The sequence below is a fragment of the Simochromis diagramma genome, unplaced genomic scaffold (assembly GCF_900408965.1).
Source record: "Simochromis diagramma unplaced genomic scaffold, fSimDia1.1 OVJJ01000371.1, whole genome shotgun sequence".
Classification (NCBI taxonomy): domain Eukaryota; kingdom Metazoa; phylum Chordata; class Actinopteri; order Cichliformes; family Cichlidae; genus Simochromis; species Simochromis diagramma.
Window position 1 is genome coordinate 2,909,362 of NW_024386920.1, and position 16,722 is coordinate 2,926,083.

Below are 16,722 nucleotides of genomic sequence, written 5' to 3' on the forward strand. Positions count from 1 at the left end.
ACATCAGTCATGTAGATTTATCATGTAGGGTTGTGCACATGAGTCATCCTGCAAGAAAATGGTAATGTTAAATAAAAACCTTTGTGAATAATAAGAGGATACATTTGAGTTTTGTTTAATCTGTTCAAAGTGGTTTCTGTTTTACAAATGCAGTGAATGGTGGTGCATTGTTTAGTGCTGGCACTTTTTCTGCAGAGTTTGTGAACAGGTCAGAGCTGTTGTTTGTTACGTTTCTTTGTTCTCCCTGTGCCTGTGTGGCATTTCCTCCCAGCACTCTGGTATCCTCCAAAGGCATGTTTGGCAGTTTAACTTGTGATTCTAAACTGGTTATGGGCATGTTTGTGGGGGTGTATGGTTGTCTTTAACTCTATGTCAGCTTCACGCTTTACTGAGAGGATAAACGGTCAAAAATGAATACACTACCAGTCAAACTTTCTCATTTAATGGTTCTTCTTTATTTTTACTACTTTCTACATTGTAGATACATACTGAAGACATCAAATATAGAGAGCAGGATATATGGAATTATGCAGCAAAGCAAAACTACTGATAAATAACTCTGACTATATCTTATATTTTAGTTTCCTGAAAGCAGCCACCCTTTGCTTTGTTGACGGCGCTGCAAACCCTTGGCCTTCTTTCAGTGAGGTTCGTGATGTCGTCAAATGAAATGGTTTTCACTTCACATGTGTGCCTTCTCAAGGTTCATTGTGAGACCATCAGATGTGTTGTGCAGAAGTCAGGTTGGTACACAGCTGACAGCCCTATTTGACAGCGATTAGAATTCATATTATGGCGAGAACCAATCAGCTAAGTAAAGAGAAACAACAGTCTGACTGCTTGCTCAAAGGGGGTCATGTGATTGTTGGGTTTTTCTCTGTATGTATTATTGTAGGGTCTCTGCCTTGCAACATAAATCACCTTGAGGTGACTGTTGCTGTGATTTGTTTCTGGATAAATAGAATTGAATCATTAGTTTAAGAACTGAAGCTCAGTGAGTCTGGAAAATTGCTAAAACTTTGAATGTGTCCTCAAGTGCAGTGGCGAAAAACCATTAAGCGCTGTGACAAAGATTAGGGCCCAGATAAATGCCACACAGAGTTCCAGGAGCAGACACTTATTTACATCAACTGATCAGAAGAAACTGTGCGAATCAGATCTTTATGGTCTAAAACCACTGATAAGAAACCATTGCTAAGGAAAAGCAACAAGCAGAACAGCTTTGTTTGGGCAAAGAAACACAAGGAATGAACATTAGACCTGTGAAAATCTGTGTTGATTGATTTGTCCAAATTTGAGATCTTCGGTTCCACTCGCCGTGTCTGTCTGCGACACAGAAAAGGTGAACGGATGGTCTCTACTTGCATGATTCCCACCGTGAAGCATGGAGGAGGAGGTGGTATAGTGTGGGGGTGCTTTGGTGGTGACACTGTTGGAGATTTATTCAAAACTGAAGGCACACTGACCCAGCAACAACATGCCTTCCCATCCAGTTTAGTTCTACCATCATTTATTTTTCAACAATGACCCCAAACACACCTCCAGGCTGTGTAAAGGCTATCTGACCAAGAAGGAGAGTGATGGAGTGCTGCGCCAGATGGCCTGGCCTCCACAGTCGCCTGACCTAAACCCAATCGAGGTTCGGTTTGAGATGGACCGCAGAGTGAAGGCAAAAGGCCAACAAGTGCATCTCTGTGAACTTCTTCAGGAATGTTGGAAACCTATTTCAGCTGACGACCTCATGAAGCTCATCGAGAGAATGCCAAGAGTGTGCAAAGCAGTGATTAAAGCAAAGGGTGGACATTTTGAAGAATCTAAAGCATAAAACATGTTTTGAGGTATTTCACACTTTTTTATTTACTACATAATTCCATATGTGTTCATTCATAGTTTTGATGGCTTCAGTGAGAGTCTACAATGTCAATAGTCATGAAAGTAAAGATAAACCATTAAAGGAAAGGTGTGTCCAAACTTTTGACTGGTAGTGTACACGTGAAGGTATGAAAAAAACTCAAAGCAAAAATGTGTGACAGCTAAGTCTGTATGAGTTCCCTCTTTTACCTTTAAATTAACTAATAAATTAAAGTGAATGGTGGCACAGTGGGTAGCACTGTTGTTGCGAAGCAAGAAGGTCCTGAGTTCCGGCTTCCTCCCACCGTCCAAAGACATGCACCCCCTGCGACCCTGAAGAGGATACGTGGATGGATGGATTGATTAAACTGGCATTAGCAATAAAAACAAGACTACAACTTATGTTCAATACTAATTTGTATTATATGCTGATTAAAAAATATAATATATGAAAATAAAAGAATGAAACTAATAACAGCATTCTCATTAAAAAGCATTGTCTTTAACCTTTGCTTATTTCTTTTATTCTTACCTGAAAGGCCTCACAACTAGTTTTTGAATTCCGTCTGTTTTTTAATCTACCAACCAAACTTTTAGTAAAATCTAAAAAATCATTTCAAGCCAGTGTTATTCACTGACGAAGAAAAAAAGCATTTAGATCCAGTTCATTCGTTCTCTCATAAATGAAAAGTGTCACCTTAGACCCTGTTTTAAGGAATGTGTTTGCTTCTTGTTTTCCATTCTTCTTTGCCAATGAGTCTTGTAATCTCTGCAGGCAGTTTCATTTCACCTGCAAGAAACTCCCCCTGGTATCATGTGTCACCTCGACCGGATAATCTAATCTGCCCTGATTTTTTACGACTCATTCACAAATGTTGTCCAAAGAGAGACGTTCTCTACCAAGTAAGTATTAATCCTTCTTTTATGTATTTTAACTAATTCTTCATGCAAATAGCTGGTAATTGTTAACAGTCTCGTTTTCTTTCAAAAAAGGTTATAAATCATATGCATCTTTTTATCAGGGTAATCAAGTCATTTAAATGTAAATAATGTTGTTTAGAAAACCTTCAACAAATTGCTCACGTAGTAAAAGTTACTTCTTTACTTAATGCTTAAAGAAATTTACAAAAGCAAAATTTTGACTAACAAAAATAAAAACTGCTTATTATGTAAAAAGGCTCATTTGGGGTATCTAAATTTTTAGTACTATATCTATCTATTAGGGGTGCAACGATATTCATATCGATATTGAACCGTTCGATACAGTGCTTTCGGTTCGGTATGCATATGTATCGAACAATACAACATTTGTAATTTATTTTATCAACTTTCCTTCTGACGATGCTGTCTGTGTGGAGCGCTCAGTGAATCTGCGTTCAACTACTCCGCCTAGGCTGCACTGTCGAGCGCAGATCCACTGAGCGCTCCACACAGACAGCATCGTCAGAAGGAAGAGCGCAGGGCAAGCTAGCGAGACAGAAGTTAAGCTCTCCTTGCAACATGGCAAATTGAACCTCCCCCACCCTCATTCAGATCTGGCGTTTGGAATTATTTTGGTTTTCATGTGACGTATGACCCTGAAGGTAAGTGTGTCATGGACTAAAGTAAAACAGTATGTTGGATGTGCCACGCAATGCTCAATTACATGGGTGGGAGCTAGTGTGTTAGCGCAGTTAGCTCGTTAACGTGTTGGCCGTCTAGCCCCATGCACGGGGCTATCAGGGGTAGCTCGTTAACGGAGATTTGCCGTGTTGTGGCGTTAACGTCATTTCAACGAGATTAATGCTGACAGCACTAGTGGGAACACAACGAATATGACTGCACATTTACGCCGACATCATCCTAGTGCAAAGACAAGTGGAAGCAGACAAAAACAACAAGCATGCATGCTACAAACTTTACCCGAGTCATTTAGACAGCCGTTAGCACATGATTCTCCTTATGGGGACCTGATATGTTTAATATGCTGCTGAGAATATAGCCCAGAAGAAGCGTATAGTATAGCTTTTATTTTGGAAAGAGACATTTCTCTGTAATAAACTCTCTTTTCCAAAGATGAGTGATTCCTCAATCAGATACAGGGCTCGCAAAATCGGGGGCTAGCGATTTTTCAAGTCGGGCTACCAAAATCTATCTCTGCCCTGCCCGTCCGGCTATTGTAGGAAGGAAAAATATATGTCAATGCTTTTGCATTCTTTCGGAAATGTAGCTGGGTTATTATGTCATTGGTATCGGTGAGCCACTGTCAATATGTGACATATTGAAGTCGCGTTTGAATTTGCGCTTGTTTTTTTGCTTTCACTTTGCAATCGCGTGAACTGTGTATAGTGAGCGACAGCACTGATTGGTGAGTGATGATAATTTGTGCACCAATTCCTCTGACATTGTCTTATTAATCGTTAGCTTACTATGCAAACATGACAAGTGAAATCTCCCGCAGCAAACTTAAACATGTGAGAGGTTGATCGCGCAGAGAATCGCTGAGCTTATGTGAGTGCGTGTGTAAAACCAGCAGGATATATATTTCAGTTCTGCTGAGCCAAATAAGACAGGTCAGGGTGAAGAAGTGACAGCCAAAGAAAAGCTTACCGCAAAACGGAAAAGTTATGACAAATCAGACTATAAGGCAAAAAGAAAGTGCAGCTTTATGGTTTCATGGACAAAATAATTTCTGTGGCTGCGATATGATGAGCTAAATAACCAGGGCTGCACATAAGTGGTCCGCAGGTGCGCATTCGCTGTCAAAATAAAAAACACGCACAAGGGTTAGGGTTAAATTTAAAAACTGTACTTTTGAGTTAAAATATATATTTATAATTTTAATAAATGACAAATTAAAAAGGCATGAACATTTTATTTTGTATCGAAAAAATATCGAACCGTGAATTTTGTGTATCGTTGCACCCCTACTATCTATATAAAAAAAAAAGTGAATGCAACAATTAATTCATTTTATTAGTTTAAACAAAAATTATTATATTTTGTGATTTACAGTTTCTACACCTTACTACTAAATGCTTTCCTCTGTTTTTCTTTCTGCATCTGACAAGCTGTAATTTATAAGCAATCTATGCCACTTGTAGCTGGAAGCTAACAGGTAACACAAGTTTCCAGGCAAAAAGGAGAAAGAAGAATGTTAATAAGGAAGTACTAGAATAACTGCAGCACTCCATGAATGCAGAAGCATAAAGTGTCGGAATATGAATCTGCTTTTATTGGGGAAACCACCAAAAATGCTTCTTGGGTGCTTTTCACTGTCATCCAGGAGACTGTTTAACAATATTAAGTCATCCTAATCTGGGGAGTCTTACAGAATACAGAAGAATGTACCGAATACATATGCTCAGAAGCACATAAAATGTGACACTAAAAAAAAGAGGTGGGATTATTCCAAACACTCCATTTTGTCCGTTAACACCTGTAAAGTTTTCTGTTTTAAGTCTGCAAAGCTATGAATCTGGTCTCAGCAGTGCCACGCGACTTGATGATGGCACATGACCTACAGAAGCTCCTGTTTGAACCAACATTCTTGGCAGCTGTTGTGGAGCTGTTCAAACTTGTCAATCTCGCAATTGTTTGGTTTTCACAGCAAACTAAAGTAGGAAGCGTGACTCCACATGTGACAGAAGATGCAATGCGTGTAACACTGCTGATATGTCCGTTTATGTCTTAATAGAACTATTATAATCATATGTTACTGTCGCTGCTGTTTTTCTTGCATTCTCAAATGATAGAAATTTAAATGAATTTTTAGGTATAAGCACATTTTACTTTATGTTTAATGTGTCAAAGAGAACATGTTTCTTGTGTTTTCTAAAACAGCATGACTTTATGTGAACCTGCAGTAATGACTTTGTTCTTTCCAGCCGTTTGGGGTGAGGTGAAGCTTCCAGGATGTTGTACATGTTGACATGTTTGAGTTTGTTCTGTGCTCTACAAAGAAGTGTTTCATCAGATGAAGGTATTTCTATACTGCTTGTACCAGATATGTTACTAATAGACATGACCGCTCTAAAGGAAGAAGAAATTGAACATCAAATATTTCCTTTCTTTCAGCTGTGTCACTTAATTGCAACAACACTGTCAGTGTTACAGCTGGAGAAAATGTGACTCTAAATTGTTCCATAACTTCGACTTTTGGAGGGAAAGTGTGTACTGGTCAAAAGTATGACTGGCATAACACAAATGGCAACAAACTATGTGAAACTGATGCCACAAAATACACCTGTGCATGGGATGCCCTTACCTATGTGTCACTGACCATCTCAAATGTCCAAGAAGAGGCAAATGTCACAGCTGAAATCGTGTCAATCTGTGGAATGGTGAAATCACTTCCTGTCAGAGTACAGCTAATCATTGGTGAGTGTATGTTTAGTTCAGATATCCAGAATAAATTGTTTTCATTGCCACTGTTAAAATAACTGCAATTTACTATCCAGATCCAAAAACGGACGTTTTCCAACCAACAACACCACCAGATAACGGTAAGCTGAAAGACAACGACTTGACCATTGTACATTGTTACATATTGTAACAAATGTTATTCAGTTAGAATAACTGTATTCCACTTCCACACGTGAATCAGGTCCAAGACCAGAACACAGCGGGCAGCAGGAGGAGTCAACACGCGAGACCACCATTGTACTTTGTGTTTTTGCCTCTGCTGTAGTTGTGTTCATTTTGTATTTCCTGTATAGAACTTACAGACGCAGAGTAAGAGAGAGGACAGTGACATACACTGCACCAGTCAGTAAAGACTTCACGGTTGTTTAAAAATGTATTTTTTCTTTGTATGATTGTTTATCAGTGCGAGGGGAATATGAATGTATATGAATGTATGTGACATATTTTCCATTTGTAAAAGATGCTGCTCATCACTGCTGACTCTTTGATCATCATATTGTTTGTTTGTTTTTTTATTAACCTTTTTTTTTATTTTTAGTCATTTTTAGACTTCTTTGATGTCTTATATACAATATATAGATATACAATAACAGGATGTGAATAACAGAGCGTTCACATGACTTTCAGTCTGCTCAGTAAAATGAAACCATTATGGGGAAATTTAAGAACATTTGGGACTGAACCTGTTATGTGTCTGATGAATGTCTACAGATTTGTCACAGCTCTGACATTGTGTGAACATCAGGTCAATTTTGTTTACTTATCATCCACGATCTAATAATAGGGAAATGATCCAAAGTTGGATTACATACTTACTTTGTAAATCCACTGATGTTTCTGTACCTTGACTTCTTTACATAATTGTGACCACAGCTCACAGTAAAAATCATCCAACTGTTACTTTAGGCTGTGATGGATGAATGAATGGACAGATGGGACTCTCGTGGGCTGTGGATAATGCATTTCCCTGTTCCGCACATGGATTTTTTGCCACCTGTGTAGCATTATTATATGTTAACTCAAGTAAACTCAAAGACTGTGGCAAGACAGTCCGTCCACATCATTACATCATTACAGTGCTGCTGTTTTTGTTGCACATTGGTTGGCACATTATCAGACATATACTTCCTTCAGAAATGACAGAGAGCAAAAAAAGAGCAAAAGGAAGATTGACTGGTAATATTTTTCCAGGCCTACATGTAAACCACTGTTTGTTAAGATGTTAGCCCAAAATTAAATGTCAGTGTTGTGTTTATAGATGTTTACAGCTAACATCTAATACTGGAGTTAAAAGAGTCACTTGTCACTACAAAATAACTGTAAATGTAATAACTGTGTAAAATTGAACAGTCTTTTGTTCAAAATACACTCAACTTGTAACAAGTCTTTCAATCAAATGTGTCATGGGTTTTCATCCCATTTGAAACTATTCCAGCCTCCTGAAATGACCCATATGAGCATTTCTCCCTGAAATGATTAAAGAGAATCTGTGTTAGGTGAACCTTTAGGTCAAGTGACATACAAAAAAAAGTTTTTAAAAATTCTTTCATGTAGTTTCAAAAGACGGTGAAGCTTCCATGATCGATTCAAACATATCCACAGGTAGAACACCTGGAGCCTGGAACACACTGGAACCGTCATCTTTTCTATTATCCCTGCACTTTCAAGCCTCAGCAGTTACTTTTTCACAAGAGGCATGAAAGGTTTAGGTACTCATCTGACTGCGTGAACTGCATATGGCTGTGCATCTTGTTTAAGAATTATTTTAACTGGTTCAGTTTTTCATAGTCCACTTGTACCAAAACAGTACTGATGTTTTCCACTCGTTTCACTAAACCTATGTTTACAGCTTCAGGTCTGCTGAGTAAACTGCTATTTTGCCCTTTAAACATTATAGACTTTAGGAAGTGTATTAAAGGTTTCTTCACTTCTTACAGTGACATATGGTCCAGTATCTATTTTTAATGTCAGAGGAACATCATCAATGTTCATGGTGACAGTTCACTTATCCTGGCTATTTTTTTTTTTATTTTTTTTGCTGTTTTTGAAGTCACCTCATGCATGAGAATATCACCGGGTTAACACGAGACATTATTTTATGTATACTGTTGGCCAAGCACAATAAAAATGACCGTATTTAAATTAACTTTGCAAATGTCACAGATGAAATATTTGGGGTTTTATTTCCTGGACTGAACCACTGTACTTGCTGTCATTGCTGAACATCTGCCCCCCTTCCTTCTCTCACATAACTGTATGAACACCGAATGGTGTGCCATTCAAAATAAAGTCAAACTAAAGTCTCAGCAGGGCTGATGGCTATTAATAACTGAAATTATCTCACAGACCAGATGTGGCTCACGGGCTGTATGTTTGTCACCACTGACCTAATCTGCCCTGTTTGTTATGACTCCTTTTCAAATGTTCTTCAAAGAGAGAAGTTCTCTACCAAGTATTACTGCTTCTTTTACATATTTTAACAAAATTCTCTTCATGCTAGTGTTATTTGGCTTTTCTTCCCTTGACAAAGTCATGAAACATATGCATGTTTTTATATGCAATGCAAGTCTAATAATGCAAATAGATTTGTTTAGATAAACTAAATTGCTCACAAAGTTTTATTTAAGAAAATTAAGTTTACAAAAGTAAAATGCTGAGTATCAAAATTAAAAGTTCTTATTATGTAAAGAGACGAACTAATTTAAACAAAATTTATTACATTTTGTTATTTAGTATTTCTTACAATAACTACTAAACTTTTTGCCCTGTTTTTGCACAATATGTGATTAGATGTCACATTTACAGGCATTCTCTTTTATCTGGAAACTGACCGGTTATTCTGGCAATAAAAAATCTGTTAATTACAAATCCTCTGAGGACTGTTACACAATAACATATTTATGGGCAGAGATAAATGAGAATTCTGCTGCTGCTTCTGTAAAGTCTATAAAATGTTACACTAAAGGAGAGCAGGGACGTTATTGTTATTGAAGTTATCTATGTATTTGTGCTGAAATGTGGGAAAAACTCAAATGAACAGAAAGCTTGCATGCTATCTTTGCACTTAACTGTTTCTAGTATTTATCTCTGCTGTTTCTTTTGCACTCTCAAATATGAGAAATGTTTAAATCTGTATTTTCAGTAATCAGTATACAGTATACTTGCAGACTACAACTCAAAGAAACATGAACTAAACTTAGCATAAAGGACATTTGTGTTTGGCCAATTATGTCTTTCTTGTAACAACGCTTAATGCCAATAAATCTTATTGGCATATCCCTGTAGCAGGATACTTGCTCGGCTGGTGTCTGCTCCAAGTATGCCATGTTTCACTGATCTGAATAGGGTCTGTGCTATAGGGCAACTTCAAGCTGGCAAGTTGCAGCATTACTTGGATTGAGCCCTCATAGCATCTCCAAACTGAAACTAAGTTCTACATAACAGGTTATATCAGAGACAAGGCTGCAAAGTGGGCAACCCAAGAAAATGACACCATTTCCTCAACCCGTCATCACTTATGAACCATAGGCAAGATTTAGCCGACAGCGTTGGACACAGACAGTCCAGAACAATCTGCTCATAGCCAGTGTCCGGCCTCATAAGGCTTGTCATGATTCACGGTCAGACCTGTTTGCGCTGGTGTCAGCAACATGTGCACTCTAACCTGATTATGCAGAGGAACATTATGTTTAGCAATGTGTATTTGAGAGTGGAGAGGATAGCATGGCCTGCCTGCAGACTTGACCTTTTGAACACTTGTGGGATCAGCCTGGGCGTGCTGTTCATATCAGAGTGACCATCACAACTACACTGGCTGACTTGCAATGAATGCTTGTTGAAGAATGGGATTCTACAGCAGTTTGTGACCAAGGTAGTGAAGAAGAGGTGCAAGGCTGTTGTGGCTGTGTTTGGTTCTTTCATATAAATAGGGTTCAATTGCCAGTATGTCGTGTTTCTTCAGACTTATCACTGGTGGAGAATATCCGCCAATCCACATGCTCAACTCTGCTGCTCAACCCAAAAATGCATTTGACTGACAAATGTTGCACCATTTAAGGGGAATAAACCATATAAGATTTACTGCCATGAAGCATTGTTACAATAATGATGTAATCAAGCCAGTAATCAGATTTTGAGATGACTTTTTCATTTAAAACAAATATACAGGCAAAACCCTGTTTCTTGATTCATATATGTTTTTTTTCTTTCCAGTAATTTCGAGTGAAGTGAAGCTTCCAGAATGTCCTGTGTGTGGAAATGGTTAAGTCTGTTCTGTGCTCTACAAAACAGTGTCTCATCAGTACAAAAGTATGTACCAAAAAGCATGACAACTCTAAATACATAAGTAGAATAAATGTAATAATATATTAAACAATATTTTAATATTTTTTTCTCTTTCAGTGGTGTCACTTAATTGCAGTAACCCTGACTATGTTACATTTGGAAAAAACGTGACTCTAAATTGTTACATAAATTCAAAAGGGGGCTCAGACTGTAGAGCTCTAAATTATTCCTGGATGAACCAAAATCATACCAAACTCTGTGGCTTGTCACAATACGGCTGTAAATGGGATCCCCCAAATAGCTTGTCAGTGACCATCTTAAATGTCCAAAGAGAGGAAAATGTCACAGCTGAAATCGTGTTAAACTGTTGTACGGATAAAACTTCTATCAGCGTCCACTTACAGAGTGAGTATCTATCAGCATCTTAAAATTTATGTGTTTGAATGAGTGTACGTTTTGTTCAGACATACATAAATTGTATTCAGTGCATCTGTTAGAATAACTGTGTTGTACTTTGTCAGGTGGACCAGCTCCAACACTAGGTCACATCATTAGGCCCGAGGAGTCAACACGCGTGACAACCATTGTACGTTGTGTTTTTGCCTCTGCTGTTGTAATTTTGTATTTCCTGTATAGAACTTACAGGTACAGAGTAAGTGAGAGGATGGTGACATAGACTGCACCAGTCTGTAGCAGAACATAAATGCATATATTTGCTGTTTGTGAAAGATTCGGCTCATCAGTTACCACAGTTGACTCTGTACATAGAGAATAATTTTTAGAATTCTTTGATGCAGTCTAATATGCATACAATAATAGGATGTGAATAATAAAGCATTCCACGTGACTTTAGTCTGCTGAGTAAAAGGGAAAGACTATGGGTCAAACTTGGGAATGTGAATTTCCTGCCTGATGAATAAACATTTAAGAAAAAATAGGACTGTACCTGTATGTGTTGTAAAACTGAGTCTAATTAATGTCCACAGAGTTGACTTCTCATCCATGTTCTCATTATGTGAAGTGACGAGAAGTTGGATAACCTACTTACTTTGTAAATCCATTGATGTCTGTCCACCTGGACTTCTTCACATAATTCTGATCACAGCTCACAGTAAAAGTCATCCAGCACTTGCTTTAGACTGTGATGGATGATGAAAGGGGATGTCATGGTGGAAACATAAATTCTTATCAATACAGTCCATATTTATACGGTAGACTGAATGAAGCATTGTAAACATGTTATTATGGAAACAATGTAATTCCTCTGAGACAACTCTTCCTCTGTTTCATCTTTTTTTTTACCATTTCTTTCTGTGTATATGTGTCATTTGAAAGTGAAAACCATAATGGAAATAGGAATCATAAGAAAATGTACCGTGAAACTGAGAACTGTGAAAAGTGATTAATATCCTGTATGTGCTGCTTGTACAGATTAACTGTAAATCAGACCGTTTTCGTACAATGGAACATCTTTTCAAATAAATTTATGTCAGTAACAAACTCTTCCACATCTTTGATGTTATGTAGCACATATGCACACACCCACGTACAGCTGATAAAATACCAAGAGTCAGTGTCTCATTTCCTCTTTACGCCTCATTTCTCTTTGTCACACTCGTTCATGTTGTAGTCAATCTGTCTGTCAGTCAGAGAGCATATGCGCGAGCCTGACTGCATGATGAAAGCCTACTGGTGGAGCTGTGTGCTGGGACTGCTCTGCATGCCTGCGGAGGTAATATTAGACATCAGGAAAGGTGAGTGTGTTTTGGAATTTTTGAATCCACAAAAATTATAAATTTATGTGGGAAAAAATGTTTTTCACAGGTCTCTCTGCAGTCCTGTGAAAAACTAAGTGCACCCTATGATTTAGGAGCTTGCAGAAGCACTTAAGCAGCACTAGCTCACAGTTATGCTTTGTCTGTGTGATTTTATCAGTCTCTTATGTTCTTTTGGAGAAATTTTGGGCCACTCTTCTTTACAGCACTGCTTCAGTTCACTGAGGTTTGCAGTCATTTGGTCATACACAGCTGTCTTAAGATCTGGCTGCAACATGATTAAGCTGAGTTATTGAACGCCTGGATTCTTTTGCTTCTCGGCCATTCTGTTGTAGATTTGCTGCTGTGCTTCGGATCGTGACACAATTTCAGCCATGCTTTGCTCTTAGACAGGTTGCCTCACATTTGAGTCTTGTTTTAGTACACAAAACAAGATCATTATGTGCTCATTAACTGCAGAGTGCCCGGGTCCTGTGGCTGCAAAACAAGACCAAATCACTACCCCTCCTCCAGTATGCTTCACTGTTTACTGTGAGGTGTTCGCGCTGATATGCTGTGTTTGGTTTTCTCAGTGTCGTGCATCATGACCAAGGGTCCCCACATTGCTTTAACTCTGTCCAAAGTTCATAGTTCCAGAAGTCTAAACCTAAGCTCTTACGTTTTTTGCCTATTTCTCTGAGCCCTGCATGGTCTGACCCCAGGGTGGATTTATTGGGTTTTCTGCTCCTGGGAAGAAAACCCTGTTTTTTACATAACTGTAGATGTCATTGAAGATGAGTCTGAGTCATCTTTTCCTGTTTGTTTGCAGCTTCATCCTGTTTTGGGCCTCTTAGCAGTGTCTCAAAAAACCCATCATTTAAAAAGGTCTTTTTATAAATCACTCTTTACAGTAAATGTAGTGATGCACCAAAAATATGTACGTAGAAGTTAGTTGTCTACAAAAAAAGCCCACTGCAAGTGACATGACTGGAATATGTTGCTGCAGCTAAATCTAGGTTAGGCCACTTTATATACAGTTACTGGGTGTAGTTTGGTTTTGTGGTTACCTTCTGCAGCCCCAACAACTGTACTGAACTGAGCAAATGACGAATTGGATCAAATTGTGCCTTTTCTGCTTTATTGCAATTAAAGTTTATTTGCCAGTGCCCTGTGGTGGAGCTGATGTATAAGATGTTAAAACAAAACAAAAATTCTGCATAAGTGATTCTTTTTAACGATCCATCTCTCCCTGACAGCTTTCCAAAGTCCTCCAGCCATCACTTTCATGAGAGTCAATTCATCTGCTGAAATCGTGTGCACCACATCCTTGGAAAATCCAATGGGGCTGTACATGCATAGGCGTTTCCACAAGGAACAAGATGTTGTGTACCTGGACTTGAATGGATTTTCAGTCACCAAGAATACCACATCTAACAAATTCAAAGGCCGAATAATCATAAGTCCAGCCAAGAAGATCACACAGGAACTTCGTGGGTTCACTTTCCAGTTGTCTTTGCTGGAGCTCGAGGACACAAACTTGTATTACTGCGAGTGGATTTACACGGATGAGAAATTCAACAAGCTGCTCATGACCAGCAACGGCACAGTCATTATCGTCAGAGGTGAAGAGAATCGTGCATTTCAGTATATGCAATCCACTTCCATTAAAAGTGGTGTAACTTTCAATTTAATTGTCTATAACGTGCTTTTTTCTCTCTCACACACAGAGGGTGGCCCAGAGGAACAATGCACAAACTCCATACTGGATCTGACCTTGATTTGCTCTGTCGTCATAGGATTTACTGTCATACTGTCCCTCATCATTGGAGTGCTGATTATGAGGTGCAAACGAGTAAGTGTGAAGTAGATAGACTTGTTGTTAAAAGTCAAGCAAAGAGGATGTGACTGTGTTCGAGTGAAAACGTTTCCTTTGTCTTCCTCCAGTATAAAAAGAAATTCAGACCTGCCATGCCTGAATTACCACCAAGATCCCAGAGGCCTCGGCAGACCTGCTCTTGCCACCATCACAATGCTTACTTAGTTACATCTCTAAGCACGGATGTCAACACAGACTTCAGGGGTCTCCTGTAATGCTCAGAGACGGTGCAGTGCTAATAATTTAACACGCGGTGATGCACAGTTAATTGCACAGACGGCTTCAGATGGCTGAACTCGTAATCTTTAACCTTTTGCTGTAGTGCATCTCTCTTCCTTTTACAGAAATTTGTGTTTTATCTGCAGTAAAGTGATTGAGCTACCACATCCTGGTTTATGCTTAGTGTTCAGGTGCAATGTGTGAAGAGTGTGGGTGAAGAAAAACTGCAGACCAAGCACTTTTTCCTTTGATTTAGCACACGCTGGCTTTACCTGTTGAGTTTTCAACAGCTTTGTGTTGTTTTGTTCTTTTTTCTATGTGAATGCTCTAAATGTTTTGAACCATAGTTTTCTACCTGATTTGATGTGTACAATAAATCAAAGATATTTTTAACATTTTGCCATTCCTTTGAAAAATCTTTGTTTTGTTGTATTTGTTTTTTAAATGATAAGAACAACTCAATGGGGCTCAATTCAAAGTACTAGTAAAAGTACAAAAGTATCAAAGCATCAAAATATTCTAGAAGTGAAATAGTGAATAGTATTAGTCAAATAGTGGAAGTACTGATATAACGCAGAAGGATCAGTTTCACAATCCCATACCGTGCATGCATATTGATCTACTGTTGAAAATGATTCTAACTAATTAGCCTAGTAGATGTACCACTGGGTCATTTAGCTCTATTAACACAAATGACTTACTAGTAGAGAAAAAAGAGATGCTTTCAGCTGCTCCCTTGTCATATGGATTGCCACAGCAGCAGGTGCTTCTGCATATTTGATTTGGCAGAGTTTTACACTGGAAGCCACTGACTTTCAACTGTGACTAGGAAACAGCTATGCCTGCAACAAATATGTGAATACATGTGAATTAGTCATGAGATAATCCCAATCCAAACAGTCCACTATGTTCAGGGAAACTGCAGAGGTGGCACTGCTGCCACCTAAAATATGATTAGAAAATGTTTCTTGTCTTTAAAGTGAATAAAGTAAAATACATGGCAGAGTAATCAGCAAACAGAGTAATCAGCAAACAGAGTAATCAGGAAAGTAATCAGGAAAGGGAAACACAGCTGGGACTAATTGGGCAGGATGAGACAAGGGAAGCAAAACAGAATACACTGACATAAGACAAGGACCTTCAACATAAAACAGTAAACACACCAACTGAACTTACAGACTCAGAGATATGAGCTTCACATTATGATAATACTGACACGGTACAGAGGGGACACATGGACAGGGATGACTAGACAGGACACGTGGGACCAGAGCAGGCACAGAGACACAGACTAGACACTGAACAGAAGGAGTATGGAAACCAAAACCTAAGAACTAAACTCTTAACAAGAATTAAACCGAAGCATAGGATAAACGAATCAAAACAGCTCAACTAGTAAATCAAAACATAGACCATAATACAGAATAACACCAGGACACCAGAAACTCAAAATGCTGGGTCAAAATGACCCTGACTCGTGACAATAAGAGTACATTTAAACACCTAAACTTAACTTAATCATTATGCAGAATGGCTATTTTCAGTTAATTAAATAATGTCGGCTAGTTTGACCTATAGTATTGCTATTTATCCGCAAAATAAAAACTAAATGGTAGAAAGGAGATGGGGTGCAAAGCACCCCAGTTACTAAAACAGTGGAGTAGAAGCCGAAAGTAGGATGACACATATACCTACATAAAAAACACATATTTTAGCAAAGTATTTGAGTGAATGTTCTAAGTTACATTCCACTGGTACCTACTAGCATAAAAAAAGCTTCAATAAAGCGATTCCGTTTCTCCATTGAAGAAAACAGTTTTAAGCCTTGAACAACCAGCTGCCAGCTATAAGGTAAATCATGACTAAAAATACTTTATTTGGATTTTAAAAAAATAAATTTTAAATAAATACATACATACAAAAGCAAAAAGGAAACGTACAAGATTGTGCTTATAATTACTTTTAACGCTGAAGGAACTAATCATCCCATAACCCACTGCAAATCCAAGATTCCACAGCAAATAACTCCCAAATTTACTGAATTTAGTCCTTTTCATTCGCGTAGTAAGGTATTATTATAGTTTTTTTTTTATATTTTTTGTTGTTTGTGTTGTGTATGTGTAATGCTTTGTTCGCCTGGTTTCTTTAACTTCGCGGTCACTAAGTATCCTGTTTCACCAATCACTGTTTCACTATGGTTTTCTGGGTAAAATAGTTCCTTTCCGATCCTTTACAAATAACTCATAATTTTTGTTAAGACAAGGCTGAGATAAATACCATCATTTCACAATATCATAGCTTGAAGTAAGTCTGACAGTCACGTGTAAAAGTCAA

The 16,722-nt window shown here is 38.2% G+C and overlaps 1 protein-coding gene and 1 long non-coding RNA gene across 3 annotated transcripts; both read left to right on the forward strand.

Annotated features, from left to right (window-relative positions):
• The first annotated feature begins 2,582 nt into the window (after nucleotides 1-2,582).
• Nucleotides 2,583-7,652, forward strand: LOC120736558. Of its 2 annotated transcripts, XR_005696532.1 has the most exons (5): nucleotides 2,583-2,754; nucleotides 5,718-5,812; nucleotides 5,908-6,210; nucleotides 6,291-6,335; nucleotides 6,437-7,652. It is a non-coding gene; the product is annotated as an uncharacterized LOC120736558 (long non-coding RNA). The 2 variants fall into 2 exon arrangements; XR_005696531.1 differs by lacking the exon at nucleotides 2,583-2,754 and having other exon boundaries at nucleotides 4,833-5,812.
• A 4,487-nt stretch (nucleotides 7,653-12,139) lies between these two features.
• LOC120736557 lies at nucleotides 12,140-14,783 on the forward strand. The gene is made up of 4 exons (XM_040036783.1): nucleotides 12,140-12,293; nucleotides 13,550-13,915; nucleotides 14,021-14,145; nucleotides 14,238-14,783. Exons 1-4 carry the CDS (start codon nucleotides 12,197-12,199, stop codon nucleotides 14,382-14,384), a joined length of 735 nt encoding a protein of 244 aa, XP_039892717.1. The 5' UTR covers nucleotides 12,140-12,196; the 3' UTR covers nucleotides 14,385-14,783.
• The last annotated feature ends 1,939 nt before the right edge of the window (nucleotides 14,784-16,722 follow it).

Excerpts from the sequence above, each read along its gene's own strand:
- LOC120736557 (XM_040036783.1), top strand. The coding sequence starts at position 12,197 with ATGCGCGAGCCTGACTGCATGATGAAAGCCTACTGGTGGAGCTGTGTG. Across the intron at positions 13,916-14,020 it reads CACAGTCATTATCGTCAGAG|AGGGTGGCCCAGAGGAACAA; the intron begins GTGAAGAGAATC and ends TCTCACACACAG. Across the intron at positions 14,146-14,237 it reads TGATTATGAGGTGCAAACGA|TATAAAAAGAAATTCAGACC; the intron begins GTAAGTGTGAAG and ends GTCTTCCTCCAG.